Genomic DNA, 18,201 nt, shown 5'->3' on the forward strand with positions numbered 1-18,201 from the left:
GGGCCTTTCTTTGCCAAGGCTAAAGCCAAGGCCTCTTTCAGTGCATGATTTCCTTCTACGGCTAATGGGCTATTAATCATAGGCTTACTGTGAAGATCGGATTAATAAATCAAAGCTTCCTTCTAGCTGTGTTGTGTAGACCAGTACAGAGTTACCTGATTCATGGTGCATTTTAAGCCTAAATCCAGCCATACATAATCAGTTACCAAAGACTCTTCCAACAGGTGTTCTAAGGAAGCTTACAGTGCATAGACTGTTGCAGCTTTTATTTTCTCATCTCTTGAGGCTTGATAATCACAAACAGAACCCTAAGAAATTGCGTATATACTATACTACCTGGTATGTAGAAGGTGGTAAACTGATGTTTAACTGAGCATTTTATTGCTTTAGTTAATGTATGAGTGGAATTCTGTTGCTCATATTAATCGGAACATTATGCTCTATGGTAATCATGGTTTTGAAATAAAAATGTTATGTTGGGGTGTTATAGACAACTTGGATTCAGTTGATGGAGTACTGTCGTTGGGTAATCTTAAACTATTATAACTTTTAACATTATGAATGTATAAAAGGGTCAATATGGTTATTTTGAAGTACCTTCTCTAAAATATGGATTATAAATATAGGTAGAAATCAGCCATCTTAAAGCAAGACAGATCGCGCTGCAGGATCAGTTGCTGAAGCTACAGTCAGCTGCTCAGTCAGTGATTTCAGGAGCTGGTGGTGTACCAGCAACCGCTGCATCTCCTTCATTCAGTTACGGTTTAAGTCATCATGCTTCAGCGTTCCACGATGATGACATGGATTTTGGTGACATCATTTCATCACAACGAGAAATAAACAGATTGTCAAATGAAGTTTCAAGACTTGAGTCTGAAGTTGGCCACTGGAGGCATATTGCTCAGGTAGGTAGAATTTTCATGAATTTTTGAAAACTGTGAGTAAAAGTAACGATGCTGTGTGTAGAAGTCTTGGTATCAGAAAGAACCCTGGACTAGGAAGTCAGAAACCTGTATTCTGATTCAGCCAGTGACTTTTTAAATGGTTTTAGTCAGGTCATCTTTCTCTCTCAGCCTCAGTTTCCCCTTCTGTACAATATTTGGAAGAAATTTCCAAAAAATTTAAAGCAAGAGAACCATGCTTTAAAATAAAATTAAAAGCTACAAGTCCAGCACTTAAAGGAGACAAAAATGGAGTTGCTGTGGTTGAACCAGCACCTCTTCCCCTGGAGTCCCTGAGACTTCTCTGGTGGAACCAAGACACCAGATTTGAAACTACTTGCTTAGATGTTGTCTGAGGTTCTTCTTTGCATTAATTATATGTAAAATGAAAAATCTGATAATTGGGATTATAAAACACATAAACTATTATGTGTTGTTTCTCACACATTAGAATAGAAATTAAGTCCTTCCTATTTTGGGCTGTAAACTTTCTTCCAAGGATCCCTTTTTTGTCTTCTTTATCAGATTTTATTTATTACTGAGGTTGCCAATACACACGAGACCTGAAATAAACTGGAACATTGTTCATATAGACTTTATTCCATCAGTGTGGAGAAAAATAAAGTACATAAGTAAAGAGATTATTTTCTATCTTTTTGTGAGTGTAATCTTGTTGTGTAAAGGAGAAATCCTCCCAATTAAAATGACCTCCTGGGCTTCCCTGGTGGCGCAGTGGTTGAGAGTCCACCTGCTGATGCAGGGGCCGCGGGTTCGTGCCCCGGTCTGGGAAGATCCCACATGCCGCAGAGCGGCTGGGCCCGTGAGTCATGGCCGCTGAGCCTGCGCGTCCGGAGCCTGTGCTCCGCAACGGGAAAGGCCACAACAGTGAGAGGCCCACGTACCGCAAAAAAAAAAAAAAAAAAGATCTCCTTTCTTGTTGAGCCAAGAAAAATATTCTGTGGTGTTTTCCTTCTTATTTTGTAAAAGTATTGTCTTCCCTAATTAGTTAACAAACTCTTGAATGGTATCTTGTATTTATTGTGTATTAGTCACTATTGGACTAGGTTCTTTAAAGGGTGCTTGGCATTCTTTAATAAGAATTTGGGAAATAAATGCCCCCCATTTTTTCTTACTTGTTTTTTAAATTTTTGTTAATTGAAGTATAGTTGATTTATAATAGTTTCAGGTGTACAACACAGTGATTCAGTATTTTTATAGATTACACTCTGTTTAAAGTTATTATAAAATATTGGCTGTATTCCCTGTGCAAATGCCCCTTTTTAAAAAAACGTATCTTCTAATAAAGTTAGTTTCTGACTTTCTCTTTTTTTTTTTTTACATCTTTATTGGAGTATAATTGCTTTACAATGGTGTGTTAGTTTCTGCTTTGTAACAAAGTGAATCAGTTATACTTTACATATGTTCCCATATCTCTTCCCTCTTGCGTCTCCCTCCCTCCCACCCTCCCTATCCCACTCCTCTAGGTGGTCACAAAGCACCGAGCTGATCTCCCTGTGCTATGCCCTGTGCTATGCGGCTGCTTCCCACTAGCTATCTATTTTACGTTTGGTAGTGTATATATGTCCATGCCACTCTCTCGCTTTGTCACAGCTTACCCTTCCCCCTCCCCATATCCTCAAGTCCATTCTCTAGTAGGTCTGTGTCTTTATTCCTGTCTTACCCCTAGGTTCTTCATGACATTTTTATTTTCTTAAATTCCATATATATGTGTTAGCATATGGTATTTGTCTTTCTCTTTCTGACTTACTTCACTCTGTATGACAGATTCTAGGTCTATCCACCTCATTACAAATAGCTCACTGACTTTCTCTTTTATAAGAAAATCAGTACAACTATTTTCTAATTGTGTTTTTCTGATCTAGACTTCTAAAGCACAAGGATCAGATAGCTCTGATCAAAGTGAAATCTGCAAACTACAAAATATCATTAAGGTAAGGTGGATTGTTGGAACAGTGGCTGTTATACATCTAAAATTTGCTTATTAAAAGTATAAGCCTAGGGGCTTCCCTGGTGGTGCAGTGGTTAGGAATCCGCCTGCCAGCGCAGGGGACACAGGTTCGGGCCCTGGTCCGGGAAGATCCCACATGCCACAGAGCAACTAAGCCCGTGTGCCACAACTGCTGAGCCTGGACTCTAGAGCCCTTGAGCCACAACCACTGAAGCCCATGCGCCTAGAGCCCATGCTCCGCAACAAGAGAAGCCACCGCAATGAGAAGCCTGTGCACCTCAACAAAGAGTAGCCCCCGCTCGCTGCAACTAGAGAAAGCCCACGTGCAGCAACAAAGACCCAACACAGCCAAAAATAAATAAATTAAATAAATAAATTTTTAAAAAGTATAAGCCTAAATTAATAAAAGGCTCAGTTATAAAAGTATTTTATAGATTATGATATTCACTTTTTTTGCTGTTTTTATATCTTCTCCATTTTTTATGGCACCTTAAGTATATAATAATATCTCTCTTTCCAAAATCATTTGGTTTTGAATATTTATTAGGTAGTTTATATTTCATAAGTTTCTATCTTCTATTGTATCTCGTAAAACAGTCTTTATTAAAACAATTCTAGGGTCACTGAAATATCAAGATACTGACAAAATACAATGTTAATATTATTTATTGTAAACAATTATTTTCCCTTCATGGTGGAATTTTGCTAGTTTGTGTCAGTTATTTCCTTCCAGAGAAGTCTCAGTTACATATACTTAGCACGGCAGTGAATTGTTTTTAGTATGTAAATTATTGTTATGTTAGAATTTTTTGGTTTTTGGTTTTATTTTTATTACAATACCAGTGTGGATGGGTTCCTCATTCAGACCTGGCTTTGAATCCTGGCTGTACTAGTTACCAGCTGTGCTGCTTTGGGCGAGTTACTTAACCTTTACAAGCTTCTGTTTATCATCAGTGAAGTAGATATCATAATACCTCTCTTGTAGGATTGTTTTTGAGGTTTAAATGTAAACTTCCTTGTCAAGTACTGGCACATAAGTAAGTGTGTAGGACTAAAGAATAACTTTATTTCTCTTCTCAGGAAATAGAAGCTAATTTATTGATTAGGATTCTTGGCTACAAGCAACAAAAACGGTCTCTGGCTAAGTAAAGCATAAGAGGGTTTATTAGAAGGAGCCAGGTACTCTGTCCACAGGATTGAAGGAAAAATTGAGCATTTTGGCCTCAGGAAGGGTAGAAATTAGACCAGCATCAGAGATCTAGGTAGCGGGACACAGTGGATAGGCTCTCCAGGGTGCAGCTATTATAATGCTTCTGGTCTAACCAGTTTCCCTCTTTGAAAGATGCAGCTGAATATCCAGGTTCCTAGGAGAGAGATAGTGGTCTCAACTTGGGTAGCGAGACACCTTGGTTGACAGTTTAGGGGTCCTATCAAAACTGAGAGAAGGAAAGAGTGAGCAAAAAGATAGGTATAATAGGACAACAGGAACAGATTGGCCAGAAGGTGGACACTGATATTGGTGGAATATGTCATTAGCAGAAGTTCATGGTCACAGATACTAAAGAGAAAAAGATATTTTTGCTTGCATTTTGTTTCAGTTGTTTATTGCTGGTGTTCCCTCATTAAAAGTAGAAAAATTGCTTTTAAGGCCCAAGAAAGGAAAGGGTGGGGTCTTTTAGAATTGTCCAGATTTGGGGCCTGTACTTAAATTTTTTCAGCCTGAGCATGTTCAGAGAATTATTTTTAATAATATGGACTTTTGGACAACAATGAAATAGTTTAGTTAAATTCATTTATTTTAAATATGGTTAACTTCGTTTTTATTTTTTAAGGAACTTAAACAGAACCGAAGTCAGGAAATTGACAACCATCAACATGAAATGTCAGTATTGCAGAATGCACATCAACAGAAATTGACAGAAATAACTCGTCGGCATCGAGAAGAATTAAGTGACTATGAAGAACGGATTGAAGAACTGGAAAATCTGTTACAAGAAGGTTATTAATTTTGTTAGTTTAGTGTCTTAAATGACATAATTAAATGATAGACTTAGCTGATGTAAACTTGGTCAAAGTTCTAAGGAATGAGTAAATGACTGGTTCTGCTCATCTGCCAGAAATTTACAGCGGCACCACTATTGTCAAGATTCTGCAAAAATGGAAAAGTCCTTTTACCTTTGTGGTAAATAGTTATAATACAGAGATCTCTTTGCATTGTTTGGTGTGTTTTTACTTTATTTCAAACTCAGATACAAAGGCTTCTTAGTATTTGATTCAAGTAATATCTTTCCTTAACTATTTATTTAAAAATGTTTTGTGTATTACGGTAATTTAACTTTTTTTAAAAAAAGACTTTATTTTTTTAGAGCAGTTTTAAATTTATAACAAAATTGAGGAGGTACAGAGATCTCCCTTATACCCCATTCCCCCACATGCATAGCCTCCCCCACTATCTACATCACTCATCAGAATAGTACATTTTTTTACCAAGGCACATCATAGTCACCCAAAGTCCATATTTATCTCAGAGTTTACGTTTAGTGTTGTACATTCTATGGATTTGGACAAATGTATATCATCATAATATCATACAGAGTATTTTCACTGCCCGAAAAAACCCTCTGTGCTCTGCCTATTCATTCCCCCCATCCCACCCTTAAAACCACTGATCTTTTTATTATCTTCATTGTTTTGCCTTTTCCAAAATTGTCATATACTTGGAACCATATAGTATGTAGCCTTTTCAGATGGACTTCTTTCACTTAGTAATATACATTCAAGTTTCCTCCATGTTTTTTTTTTAATTTATTTTTTATTGAGGTGTAGTTTTTTTTTTTAAATATTTATTTATTTTAGCTTAGTTGCACACACGGGATCTTTGTTGCAGCATGTGGACTCCTTAGTTGCGGCATGTGGGCTTCTTAGTTGCAGCATGCATGTGGGATCTAGTTCCCCAACCAGGGATCGAACCTGGGCTCCCTGCATTAGGAGCACGGAGTCTTACCCACTGGACCACCAGGGAAGTCCCTATTGAGGTGTAGTTGATGTACAATATTATATAAGTTTCAGGTGTACACTTCCTCCATGTTTTTTCATGGCTGGATAGCTCATTTCTTTTTAAGCGCTGAATAATATTCCATTGTTTGAATGTGCCACAGTTTTTTTATCCATTCACCTACTGAAGGACATCTCAGTTGTTTCCAGGTTTTGGCAATTATGAATAAAGCTGCTATAAACATTCTTGTTCAGGTTTTTGTGTGGATTTGCTTCCTGCTCCTTTGGGTAAATACTAAGCAGTATGATTGCTGGATCATATGATAAGAGTATCATATTTGTTAATTTTGAAAGAAATCATTAAACTCTTCCAAACTGGCTGTATCATTTTGCATTCCCACCAGCAGTGAATGAAAGTTCCTGTTGCTCCACTTCCTTACCAGCATTTGGTGGTGTTAGTGTCTGGATTTTGGACATTCTAATGAGTAGTTTTATCTCACTGTTATTTTAGCTTTTCTTTTTAAGCCTTCCAAGTTCTGAAGTCTGTTAAATCTTCAGTTGTATACAGCAGGCTATTTGTCTCTTGGTACTTGACATTTGATGTGTCCCTGATTTTATGTTTATGTTCTAGGTGGCTCAGGAATTGCAGTAACTGATCACTCTAAAATCCATGAGATGCAAAAAACTATTCAAGTTCTACAAGCTGAAAAAGTAGAGTCTACAAAAAAAATTGAAGAACTTGAGAATAAAATAAAAGGCATAAATAAAAAATTATCTTCTGCAGAAAATGACAGAGGTGTTTTGAAGAAGGAACAAGAACGACTAAGTGTGGAAAACAGACAATTACTTGAAGAATGTGAAAGCTTGAAACTGGAATGTAGTAAATTGCAGCCTTATGCTGCGAAGCAAAGTGATACTGTGACAGAAAAGGAAATAATTCTTCCACACAGTTCTTCAGTAGAAGAAGAAGTGTTCAGATTGCAACAAGCACTGTCTGGTATAAAATGTTTGGAACTTATTTCTGATTGGTGTTTCATTTCATACTAGTTGTTTTCAGAGACAAACACTTGAATAATTGAACACTATGGAAATGACTATGTGGAATTTGAATAGAATTGCTTGCTTTGGATTCAGTGCCATAATTAATAGATCACAAATAGGATATTTCTACTAAAAGGGTTAAGAATCGGCTAGGTTTCTTTCAGCCTCCCTTCTTCATCCTTTAAGTATTTACATGGAACTCATTGACTTAGGAGGCTATGTAGATTTCTGAGAAATGCTTATGTAAACATTTGTTGGGAGGAGGTTACCAAGTACTTCCTGTAACTCGTTAGGGCCCAGACCCTCCAGTTAGAGAATGCAGTCTATCTTCTTCAAAAGTCTATATTACCTTTCAAAATGATCTGTACCTAAGCAGACCTAAGAATAATAAGAGCCGTAGGTCTTCCACCACTTACTATGCTCAAGATGATATTTAGTTACCGTACCAGTGTTGTAGCTTACAAAAAAAAAAAATATTGAATGAAATAGGCCTAACACCAGTATTTATTTATGCCAGGAAAACATAATGGGAGCTCTTCCACTGAAAAGATGCATTTTATTTTTCACTCTGTCCTCTTCTCACAATATGAACTTTCACTTTATGAACTCATTCCTGCTCTAGAGGTTTCTAGCCCTTATGTGCTTGTGATACCCCCTGCCTGCCCCTTCTGTGTTCCTTACTTAGTTGTTTATCGTGAGCTCCTGACCTGGAGTAAATTTAGAGTTAGGCTCAAAGTAGAGTGACCCTCTTCCTCCCCTCTTCCTTTCCCTACCTCGGTGATTGGTAGCATTTACCACTCTCCCAAAACAGAAAACTTGAAGTTATCACCTTGCAAGTCCTATAGGTTCTATTTCCTTGACTTCTCTCTGGCTCAGTGCTATTTCAGGATTGTGTCCCAGAGGAGCTCTAGGGTTTCTCATAGGTGCCTCAGTCTTGGGACTGCCATGAAGACAAAGGGAAGGCTGTGTGGTGGGGTTCTGGATGACTTTGTCATTTGACTTCAGAGTAGCTCTGTTCTTCTCAAAATAAATTTATTTTCTTAATATATTGGGTGATCCATATGAGTTTATTTGCTTTAAAAACAAACCTGCTGCCCTAGTCCTTCCCCTTTTCTCCATTTCCACTGCCACTGAATAACTTCAGCCAATTATAATTTCTTTTTGCCTGTTTAACTATAGCAGTCTCTTAGTAGAGCAGAATAGCATAGTGGTTAAGAACATGACTAGGTTGGAATCCAGCTCCAGCACTAACTAACTGACCTTGGACAGTTAATTAACATCCCTATACTTTGGGTTTTTCATCTCTATGGTTGGGATAATAATACTGTCTCATTCGTGGTTGTAGTAGTAGGATTTTATGAGTTACTAGCTGCAAAGTTCTCTCTAGAACAGTGTCTAGCCCATAATAAGCATTATAAAAGTGTTACCTATTATTCTCTGGTGTCCATGATTCCTTCTTCAATCAATATGTTTTCTTTCTGCAGCCAGAATGATTTTTCAGAAATGTAAAGCAGGTCACTTCCCTGATTTTAGTACTTTGTGGCTCCCTGTGGATTTCAGGATACAGTCTAAACATCTTAGTTGGACATACGGTGTCTTTCATGATCTGGTCTCTGTCTACCTCTGCAGTTTCAACTCTTCCCATTTTCCTAACATTCTAAGCTTTAGCCGTGTTGAACTTTCTCTATAGCTCCTTAAAGCCAGCAATGTTGTCTCTAAGCTCTGTTGCCTTTGCATTTGTTGCTTTTTCTGTGTGGAGTGTCTCTGTTTTTTCCCCCCACTAACTCTTAGTATATTAAGCTTCAATAGAGGTGTTGCATCCACCGGGAGGTACCTAGCACTGCTGCTTCCCTGACCCCATTCACCCCACTCCCCCGGCCCTCCTAGTTTGGATGAGTTGTTTGGCCCTTTTGCTCTGGTAGCACCTGTGCTCCCTATATCACACTGTACTGTTCTCATGTGTTTCCTTTTTTATCTTCCCCTCTAAATTGTAAGCTTCTTGAGAGCAAGCATGGACTAAATTTTTCCATCTTGTTTAGCAACTCACAATATTTCTTGAGTGAACATTGAATGAATTACTTCAGCTGAACTCATGGTATTTTGTCTTTGTGTTCTTCTTCTAGAACTACTTCTATTTGTGGATCTATCTCTAATACCAGATTGAATGGTCTTTTTATTAGTAGTCATGTCTAAGTCACTTTAGAAAATTGAGAGATTATTTTATTATTGTGGTATAACATAGCATATTGGGGTGTAACATACCAATATGTGGTATAACATATTGTGGTATAATATACATTGTTTTTTCTTTTTTCTAATCTTAGTCCTTATACTATTTCCTGATACACAGACTAATCAGCTCATTTTGAAATGCAGTTGTTGTTAATGTTTTTATCCAGGCAAGAACTTATGACTCATCCAGAACACAGTTATAAATTCTTTCTTATACTAGTCCATAGAATTGGATTTTAACATAGTTTCTGACTGACATTTATATTATGACTTCTTCAGTATAGTCAAAATAGAAATACAAAATAGCAAAAATACATTTCACTGTTAGGGCTTGCTAATTATGCTTATAAATAACATTTTAATTGGATTTCATTTGTGAATTTAGTATAGGAGATAATTACTAGGTTATTTTAAAGAATTTTAATGTCAGATCCATTGTTGTTTTTACAGATGCTGAAAATGAAATAAAGAGACTGAGTAATTTAAACCAGGTAAACTAATTTTTAAGAGAGAAAGCTTTTGTCTTCGGTTTACCAAGAAAAAGGATTTTGGTTATTTATAATTACTTATTTTGTGTTTTTTACAATTCATGTGAACTTATCCAAGGAACTTTCATCTTAGTAATTTTATGTTTGCTGATTAGTAACAGAATCTTTTTGCATCATAAATTGATATAATTTTAAAAGTACATAATTGAAAAATGCAAGTATATTTCTTTGAAGGTTAATTTGACAAATGATACGTATGTGTAGACAGTGGAAGCAGATCCTCTACCAAAGTGAGGAATGCATTTTGATTTCCCTTAAAGAATTCAAGGAGTTTCTTTTTTTATTTTTTAAATGATTACAAGTTATTTTGTAAATATATTTACATATTTTTTCAAATATAATAAAGAAATCCTCTTTAAGAATGTCTATATAATGATTGTTTTTAGATGGTCCAGTGTTTTATGCTTATAATTTTTATATATCACTGAAGAGTAGAAATGCACAATTGTATAGCTTGCCTGCTTTTTTGTAAACTTTAAATTTCTTGTTATTTGAAAACACAGTGTTTTAACATTTTTATAGGATAACAATCTTGCTGAAGACAATCTGAAACTTAAAACGCATGTCCAAGTTTTAGAAAAAGAGAATTCATTACTGAATCAAGAAAAGGTGGGTACAATAAATATGGAGGCAGAATTAAAATTGTAGGTCATAGCTAAGGGCCAGTTTATATCAAAATGGAATATTTATTTCTTGAGAGTCCTGAGGATAAAGCTGATCTCATTGATGCTGGTCAGGCCAGGTTGAAGTACTTGGGCAAGGTTCAGAGTATGAGAGGCTGGGCAGAGTTTACGTTTAAAGATAAGCCAGTAGGCATACAGATATGAGCAGAAAAGATAGGTAATAGCTCTGTTTTGGTTTCAGATGAGGTCCTATCAGCAGCAACATACACAGGTGGGTGGGGAGTCTGGAGTGGCATACTGTAGTAACTATGCACTACTTATATGCCCCAGAATATGTCTGGTGTAATGGACAGGAATTTCTTAATGGTGAGAGGTAAAGAGGGACATTCTCAGTGGTAGAAATATGTATACTAGTAGCAAGGATGGAATAAGATTCTGTAATGCAATGTTGGAAATGGGGAAAGATATTTTTATGTTTGTACCATTTAGGGGGTAAGTCCTTGGTTAAGGCAGCTTCTTAAATATAGAACAGTTGTAAGCTGGTGTTATTTATTATTATTACAGGCCAGTGTCTCAACTCAATTTAAAATCTTAATTTTTAAAAAAGTAACACATATTTCCTGATGTATATATTCAGTAATGCATCCTGAAAAACTTCAGACAGTACAAATATAGTATCCTTCACACTTCTGTTGGTTGGTCTCTTCCTCAGACGTGTTCTTGCTTACCAGTTTCTTGTGTATCTTTCCAGACTATATCTATGCATATATGATTTTATATATATAAATATATTTAAAAAATACAAATATTAGCATACTATATATACTGTTCATACATACCTTAATATTATATTTTCCGTATCCTTGCACATTAGTATGGAGGCAGTGTTTCTCAAAGGGGCACTATTGGCATTCAGGTGGGAGAATTCTTAGTTGTGTCCTTTGCATTGTAGGTTCCTTGCCCCACTTTTTCTACCCACTAAATGCCAGTAGTGTCTCCCAGTCATTTTTAAATTACTATATTATATGTTTCCTCTGTTCTTTTCTGCTTCGACTGCATTCTGCTTATTCAGTTATTCCTTTCTCTAACTGGTCTAAGTGTATTTTGTAGTTTGCAAATCTCTGCATGTATTCTGATAGGGCCTGTAACCTCCTCATGATAATTTTGGATTCTGTAGCTATTCCCGATTAGCTGTTTCTCCTTTCTTTTGATGTTAGGTAATCCATTGCAACTCTTGCTTGAATTGTGTCTGCTATGGGTCTGCTCACTGGTTAAGAATGCCAAAAATACCTGCAAGGTCATGTGCATTCTTTTTTTTTTTTAATATTTTATTTTATTTATTTATTTGCCTGCGTTGGGTCTTTGTTGCTGTGCACGGGCTTTCTCTAGTTGTGGCGAGCGGGGGCTACTCTTGGTTGCCGTGCACGGGCTTCTCGTTGCGGTGGCTTCTCTTGTTGCGGAGCACAGGCTGTAGGTGCTCAGGCTTCAGTAGTTGTGACTCTTGCGCTCAGTAGTTGCGGCTTGTGGGCTCAAGAGCACAGGCTCAGTAGTTGTGGTGCACAGGCTTAGTTGCTCCATGGCATGTGGGATCTTCCCGGATCAGGGATTGAACCCGTGTCCCCTGTATCGGCAGGCAGATTCTTAACCACTGCGCCACCAGGGAAGTTCTGGTCATGTGTATTCTTAAGATCCACATGACAAAAAATTTTGTGGTTCTCTTCTTAGAATTTTATTTTATTTATTTATTTGTTTATTTTTGGCCACGCTCCACGGCATGTGGGATCTTAGTTCCCTGAGCAGGGATGGAACTTGCACCGCCTGCAGAGGGAGCGCAGTCTTAACCACTGGACCACCAGGGAATTCCCTTTTGTGGTTCTCTTTTTTTTTTTTAATTTTTAAAAAATATTTATTTATTTATTTATTTGGTTGTGCCAGGTCTTAGTTGCGGCAGGCGGGCTCCTTAGTTGTGGCATGTGAACTCTTAGTTGCAGCATCCATGTGGGATCTAGTTTCCTGACCAGGGATCGAACCTGGGCCCCTGGCATTGGGAGCGAGGAGTCTTAACCACTGCGTCACCAGGGAAGTCCCTGTGGTTCTCTTACTTGAACAGATAACTCTAGAAAGGCATAAGAGAATGATATTTCCATCTTTCGTTTGTGGTTCAGAATAAACTTTTGAATTGGAAGAGAATGAGAATTGTAAGGCAGATGTTCTAATATAGTTTTCATTGGTCTCTTTTGTAAGGTATATATTAGACTACTTATGAAAATTTGAGATTCTTACTTACTTTAAAGTAGATTCCATAGAAGTTTGCTTTTAAAAATCTCTGTCGGGCTTCCCTGGTGGCGCACTGGTTGGGAGTCCGCCTGCCGATGCGGGGGACACGGGTTCGTGCCCTGGTCTGGGAAGATCCCACATGCCGCAGAGCGGCTGGGCCTGTGGGCCATGGCTGCTGAGCCTGCGAGTCCAAAAAATCTCTGTCAATGAAAGATGTCTTTACAGTGATAGAGGGTTTATCACAACCATCATAGTGATAGAGGTTGAAATAATGTTGAAGCATAGAGAACTGTCCCATGTCTGGGATTTTGGAGGAAAAGCATTAAATACAAATAGAACAGAACATAGAATGTGCTTTAAAAAATCACATACAGGTGTATCTTTAGGAATGTTAGGTCTGAGAGAGGGGAACCTAGTCTGTGCTTAGGTTAGAAGGTAAAGGAAGGAAAGGAGGGTTCTTTCTTGGGTCAAGAAAAGGTTTCATGTTCTGACAAGCCAGTTGTAAGGGAAATTACTTTTATGAGGGAGAAGAAGCCTTTTATTTTCTAATTAGAGAGGACAAACTTCAGAGCAAATGGATATGGATAGCTTACATTTTTGCCTGGGGCTGTTGGTGGTGATGTTAGGGATGGAAGTGAAGGGAGCTGGAAGGCTCGGGATGTTTTGAAAATTATGTGTGTTGTGTGGGGGAAGGAGGAGATGGAAGGGAAGCAGCAGTGGGAGTGGGAGTGGGAAGGCTCTCAAATGGGAAAGTTTTTGTGTAAAGAAGTTGGAGCTAGAGGACAGACTTACAGTTGTTGCATCTTGTCTAGGACTATAGAAATGTTTTACTTGAAGCTGCAAATAAAATTGTGCATGAATGAAGGCTGTGGCTTGTTCAATTTTATGTGTTATTGCTGAGGTATTATTCAATAATGTTTCCAACACAGAGCATCTAAAAATACATTCCCAAGTTTTGCTTATATATGTATATTTTTAAACTTTTGGTGTCTCTTCTTCCAATTGATAGTATGTGTTGGTTTTTTCCCCTTTTTTCATTTAAGGAAGAACTGCAAATATCACTTTCAAAATTGAACAATGAATATGAAGTAATTAAAAGTACAGCTGCAAGGGACATGGATTTGGATTCAGAATTATGTGATTTAAGACGTAATTTGGAGGCAAAGGAACAAGAACTCAATCAGAGCATTACTGAAAAGGAAATACTAATAGCTGAGTTAGAAGAATTGGATAAACAGAACCAAGAGGCTACAAAGGTAACAATATATTAAATTATATTTTATGATATATATATATATATTTAAATTTATTTTATTTATTTTATTTTTGGCTGCGTTGTGTCTTCATTGCTGCCCACAGGCTTTCTCTAGTTGCAGCGAGCAGGCTTCTCATTGTGGTGGCTTCTCTTGTTGCGGAGCACGGGCTATAGGTGCACAGGCTTCAGTAGTTGTGGTGCGCGGGCTCAGTAGTTGTGGTGCACAGGCTTAGTTGCTCTGCGGCATGTGGGATCTTCCCGGACCAGGGCTCGAACCTGTGTCCCCTGCATTGGGAGGCGGATTCTCAACCACTGCTCCACCAGGGAAGCCCTGTTTTATGATATATTAAAGACAGTGCAGCAGCATGTTCTACTCAGTAGACTGAACACTGGATTAATAAGCAAAACTGGCGTGATTTAATTTCGGTGATTTAATCAATATTTTAGTTAATTGATGCTCAAGTTGTAGAGGTTGGCAAACTTTTTTTGTAAAGTGTTAGATAGTAAATATCTTTGGCTTTGCAGGCCATGTAGTTGCAGTTGCAGCTACTCAGCTCTGCTGTTGTCATATGTAAACGAACATATGTAAACTGGCTCTGTTCCAGTAAGAATTTACTTACAAAAACAGGTGCAGGTGTTATTTGGCCCATGGGCTGTAGCTTGTTGTCTCCCTGCTTCAGTGTTTATTTGCTTTTAAGTTCTAATCTCTAAAACAATTAAATAGATTTGCTGTAAGATAATTAGTAAATAATTTTGTTGGGAATTTTTAAAAAGTTCCCAACAAAATTAGAAGGATTAGAAATGTCTGAGGATTATTCTTGTATTATGTGTGATATTTTATAAAGTTTCCTTTAGGTACTAAAATGAGAGAATGTTTTAAAGTTCATGCAAATTAATTTTTCTTTCAGCACATGATTTTGATCAAAGATCAGCTATCAAAACAAGAAAACGAGGGAGATAATGTCATCAGTAAACTGAAAAAAGATCTAAATGATGAAAAAAAGAGAGTTCATCAACTTGAAAATGATAAAATGAACATTACTAAAGAGTTAGACGTGCAGAAAGAAAAGTTAATTCAGAGTGAACTGGTACTAAGTGATTTACATTTAACCAAGCAGAATCTTGAGGATAAAGTAGCAGATTTAGTAGATCAGCTAAATAAATTGCACACAAAAAATTTAAACATCCAGAAGGAGAACTTTGAACTTCAGGAACATATTAAACAAAAGGAGGAGGAGCTCTCTAGAGTCAGGGATGAGTTAATAACGCAGTCTCTTAATCGAGACTCTAACAGTAATTTTAAGGATGACTTACTTAACGAAAGGGAAGCCGAAGTGAGAAACTTAAGGCAAAATCTTTCAGAAATAGAACAGCTCAATGAAAATTTAAAGAAAGTTGCTTTTGATCTCAAAATGGAAAATGAAAAGTTGAATTTAGCATGTGAAAATGTAAGACATCAGTTGGAAGAGTCTATTGCTGGTAACAATCAGATTTCTCAGGAAAAAAACGCTATTGTGGAGGCTCTAAAAATCGAGAAGGAACAGTTAGAAGGAGAATTGTGTCAGGCTGAAAAGAGGCTGTTGGAAGAAGCAAACAAGTATGAGCAAACCATGGAAGAACTGTCCAATGCACGTAATTTGAGTATCTCTGCTTTACAGCTGGACCATGAGCGTTTAATTAAACTCAGTCAAGAGAAAGACTTTGAAATAGCAGAACTCAGAAAGAATATCAAGCAGATGGATACTGATCATAAGGAAACGAAGAAAATTTTGTCATCTAGCTTAGAAGAGCAGAAGCAATTGACCCAACTTGTAAATGAGAACGAAATTTTTATTGAAAAACTTAAAGAAAGAAGTTCAGAGCTTCAGGAGGAATTAGATAAATATACTCAGGCCTTAAGAAAAAATGAAATTTTAAGGCAAACCATAGAGGAAAAAGACAGAAGTCTTGGATCCATGAAAGAAGAAAACAATCATCTGAAAGAAGAGTTGGAACGACTCAGGGAACAGCAGAGTCGAGCTGCACCTGTGGCTGAGCCTAAAACCCTTGATAGTATTACAGAACTAGAATCTGAGGTGAATCAGCTGAATATATTAAAGGATAATCTTAAAGAGGAAATAAAACATCATCAAAAGGTAATTGAAGATCAAAACCAGAGTAAAATACAGCTGCTTCAGTCTTTACAGGAGCAGAAGAAGGAAATGGATGAGTTTAGATACCAGCATGAGCAAATGAACGCCACACACACCCAGCTCTTTTTAGAGAAAGATGAGGAAATTAAGAATTTGCAAAAAACAATTGAACAAATCAAAACCCAGTTGCAGGAAGAAAGACAGGACGTTCAAACAGAGAATTCTGTTATTTTTCAAGAAACAAAAGTTCAGGGCCTTAATATAGAAAATGGAAGTGAAAAGCATGATTTATCTAAAGCTGAAACCGAAAGATTAGTAAAAGGAATAAAAGAACGAGAATTGGAGATTAAGCTTCTAAATGAAAAGAATATATCTCTAACTAAACAGATTGATCAGCTTTCCAGAGATGAGGTTGGTAAACTAACTCAGATTATCCAGCAGAAAGATTTGGAGATACAAGCTCTTCATGCTCGAATTACTACAGCTTCCTACCCCCAGGATGTTGTTTACCTTCAACAGCAGCTGCAGGCCTATGCTATGGAACGAGAACAGGTACTAGCTGTTTTGAGTGAGAAGACTAGGGAGAATAGCCATCTAAAAACAGAATATCACAAGATGATGGATATAGTTGCTGCAAAAGAAACAGCTCTCAATAAGCTGCAAGATGAAAATAAAAAATTGTCCACGAGGTTTGAAAGTAGTGGCCAAGATATGTTTAGAGAAACTATTCAGAATTTATCACGTATCATTCGAGAAAAAGACATTGAAATAGATGCATTAAGTCAGAAATGTCAGACCTTATTGACAGTTTTACAAACATCCAACACTGAAAATGAGGTTGGAGGTGTTAATAGTAATCAGTTCGAGGAGCTTCTACAGGAACGCGATAAGTTAAAACAACAAGTAAAGAAAATGGAAGAGTGGAAACAGCAGGTAATGACTACAGTACAAAATATGCAACACGAGTCAGCCCAGCTCCAGGAGGAGCTTCATCAGCTTCAGGCACAAGTTCTGGTTGACAGTGATAACAACTCTAAATTGCAAGTGAACTATACTGGCCTGATCCAAAGTTATGAGCAGAATGAAACCAAACTCAAAAATTTTGGGCAGGAATTAGCACAAGTTCAGCACAGCATAGGGCAGCTTTGCAATACCAAGGATCTTCTTTTAGGAAAACTTGATATTATTTCACCTCAGCTCTCTTCTGGATCGTCGCTTACTTCCCAGTCAGCAGAGTCTCTTAGAACAATTAAGTCTGATGTATTGAGTGAGTCTTCTAAACAAGAAATAGAAGAGCTAAGAAAATCACTGCAGGAAAAAGATGCAACAATTAGAACTCTCCAGGAAAATAATCACAGATTGTCTGATTCGATTGCTGCTTCCTCAGAGCTAGAAAGAAAAGAACACGAACAAACTGATTCAGAAATTAAGCAGCTCAAGGAGAAACAAGATACCTTACAAAAGTCGCTTAAGGAAAAAGACCTCTTAATCAAAGCCAAAAGTGATCAGTTACTTGCTTTGAATGAAAATTTCACTAACAAGGTGAATGAAAATGAACTTTTGAGGCAGGCAGTAACAAACCTGAAGGAGAGAACATTAATCTTAGAAATGGACATTTGTAAACTAAAGGGGGAAAATGAAAAAATAATAGAAACATCCAGGGGAAAGGAAACAGAATATCAAGCATTACAGGAGACTAATACGAAGTTTTCTATGATGCTTCGAGAAAAAGAGTTTGAATGCCATTCATTGAAGGAGAAGGCTCTGGCTTTTGAGCATCTACTGAAAGAAAAAGAGCAGGTATGTTCTGGATGGCGTGTTGTGGAGGGAAGTTTGGGGTGGAGGAGATTTTTTAGTGTGCTACTTTATTGATGTTCTTTGAAGGGGAAGATGCATTTGTTCATTTAGAAATATTTATTTCAAGGTATTGTGATTCATTCAAAATAAATTTTCCTCAGAGGCATCTGCAAGTTTCTCCCCCAAATTACTAGATATTTCCAAATATTTTTAGTTCTAGATTAATTTTTTTACAGTCTAAGTAGAAAAAGTTTAGAAGCAGTTAATGTTTTTCTTTAGAAAATAGAAATGTGATATAAGAACTCTGAGGTTACTGCAGTTTAATCACATTTTAGGCATATTTCAGTAACTGCTGGTTTTAGAGGTTCTTATATATAAAGGGGAGCTCTGTG

General features: G+C 37.1%; 1 protein-coding gene across 7 annotated transcripts in view; it reads left to right on the forward strand.

Moving 5' to 3' along the window:
* Positions 1-18,201, forward strand: part of TRIP11 (thyroid hormone receptor interactor 11) — a 67,051-nt gene that overhangs the window by 12,787 nt on the left and 36,063 nt on the right. For 6 of the 7 annotated variants that reach the window (XM_019918951.3, XM_073800107.1, XM_073800106.1 and 3 more), the window contains 8 exons: positions 627-905; positions 2,825-2,893; positions 4,743-4,908; positions 6,536-6,901; positions 9,628-9,668; positions 10,248-10,334; positions 13,669-13,881; positions 14,789-17,812. In XM_019918951.3, the coding sequence (XP_019774510.1) occupies positions 627-905; positions 2,825-2,893; positions 4,743-4,908; positions 6,536-6,901; positions 9,628-9,668; positions 10,248-10,334; positions 13,669-13,881; positions 14,789-17,812 (4,245 nt within the window). The other variant, XM_019918967.3, reaches the window with a different exon arrangement.

This window comes from Tursiops truncatus, chromosome 2 (genome assembly GCF_011762595.2).
Source record: "Tursiops truncatus isolate mTurTru1 chromosome 2, mTurTru1.mat.Y, whole genome shotgun sequence".
NCBI classification, from domain to species: Eukaryota; Metazoa; Chordata; class Mammalia; order Artiodactyla; family Delphinidae; genus Tursiops; species Tursiops truncatus.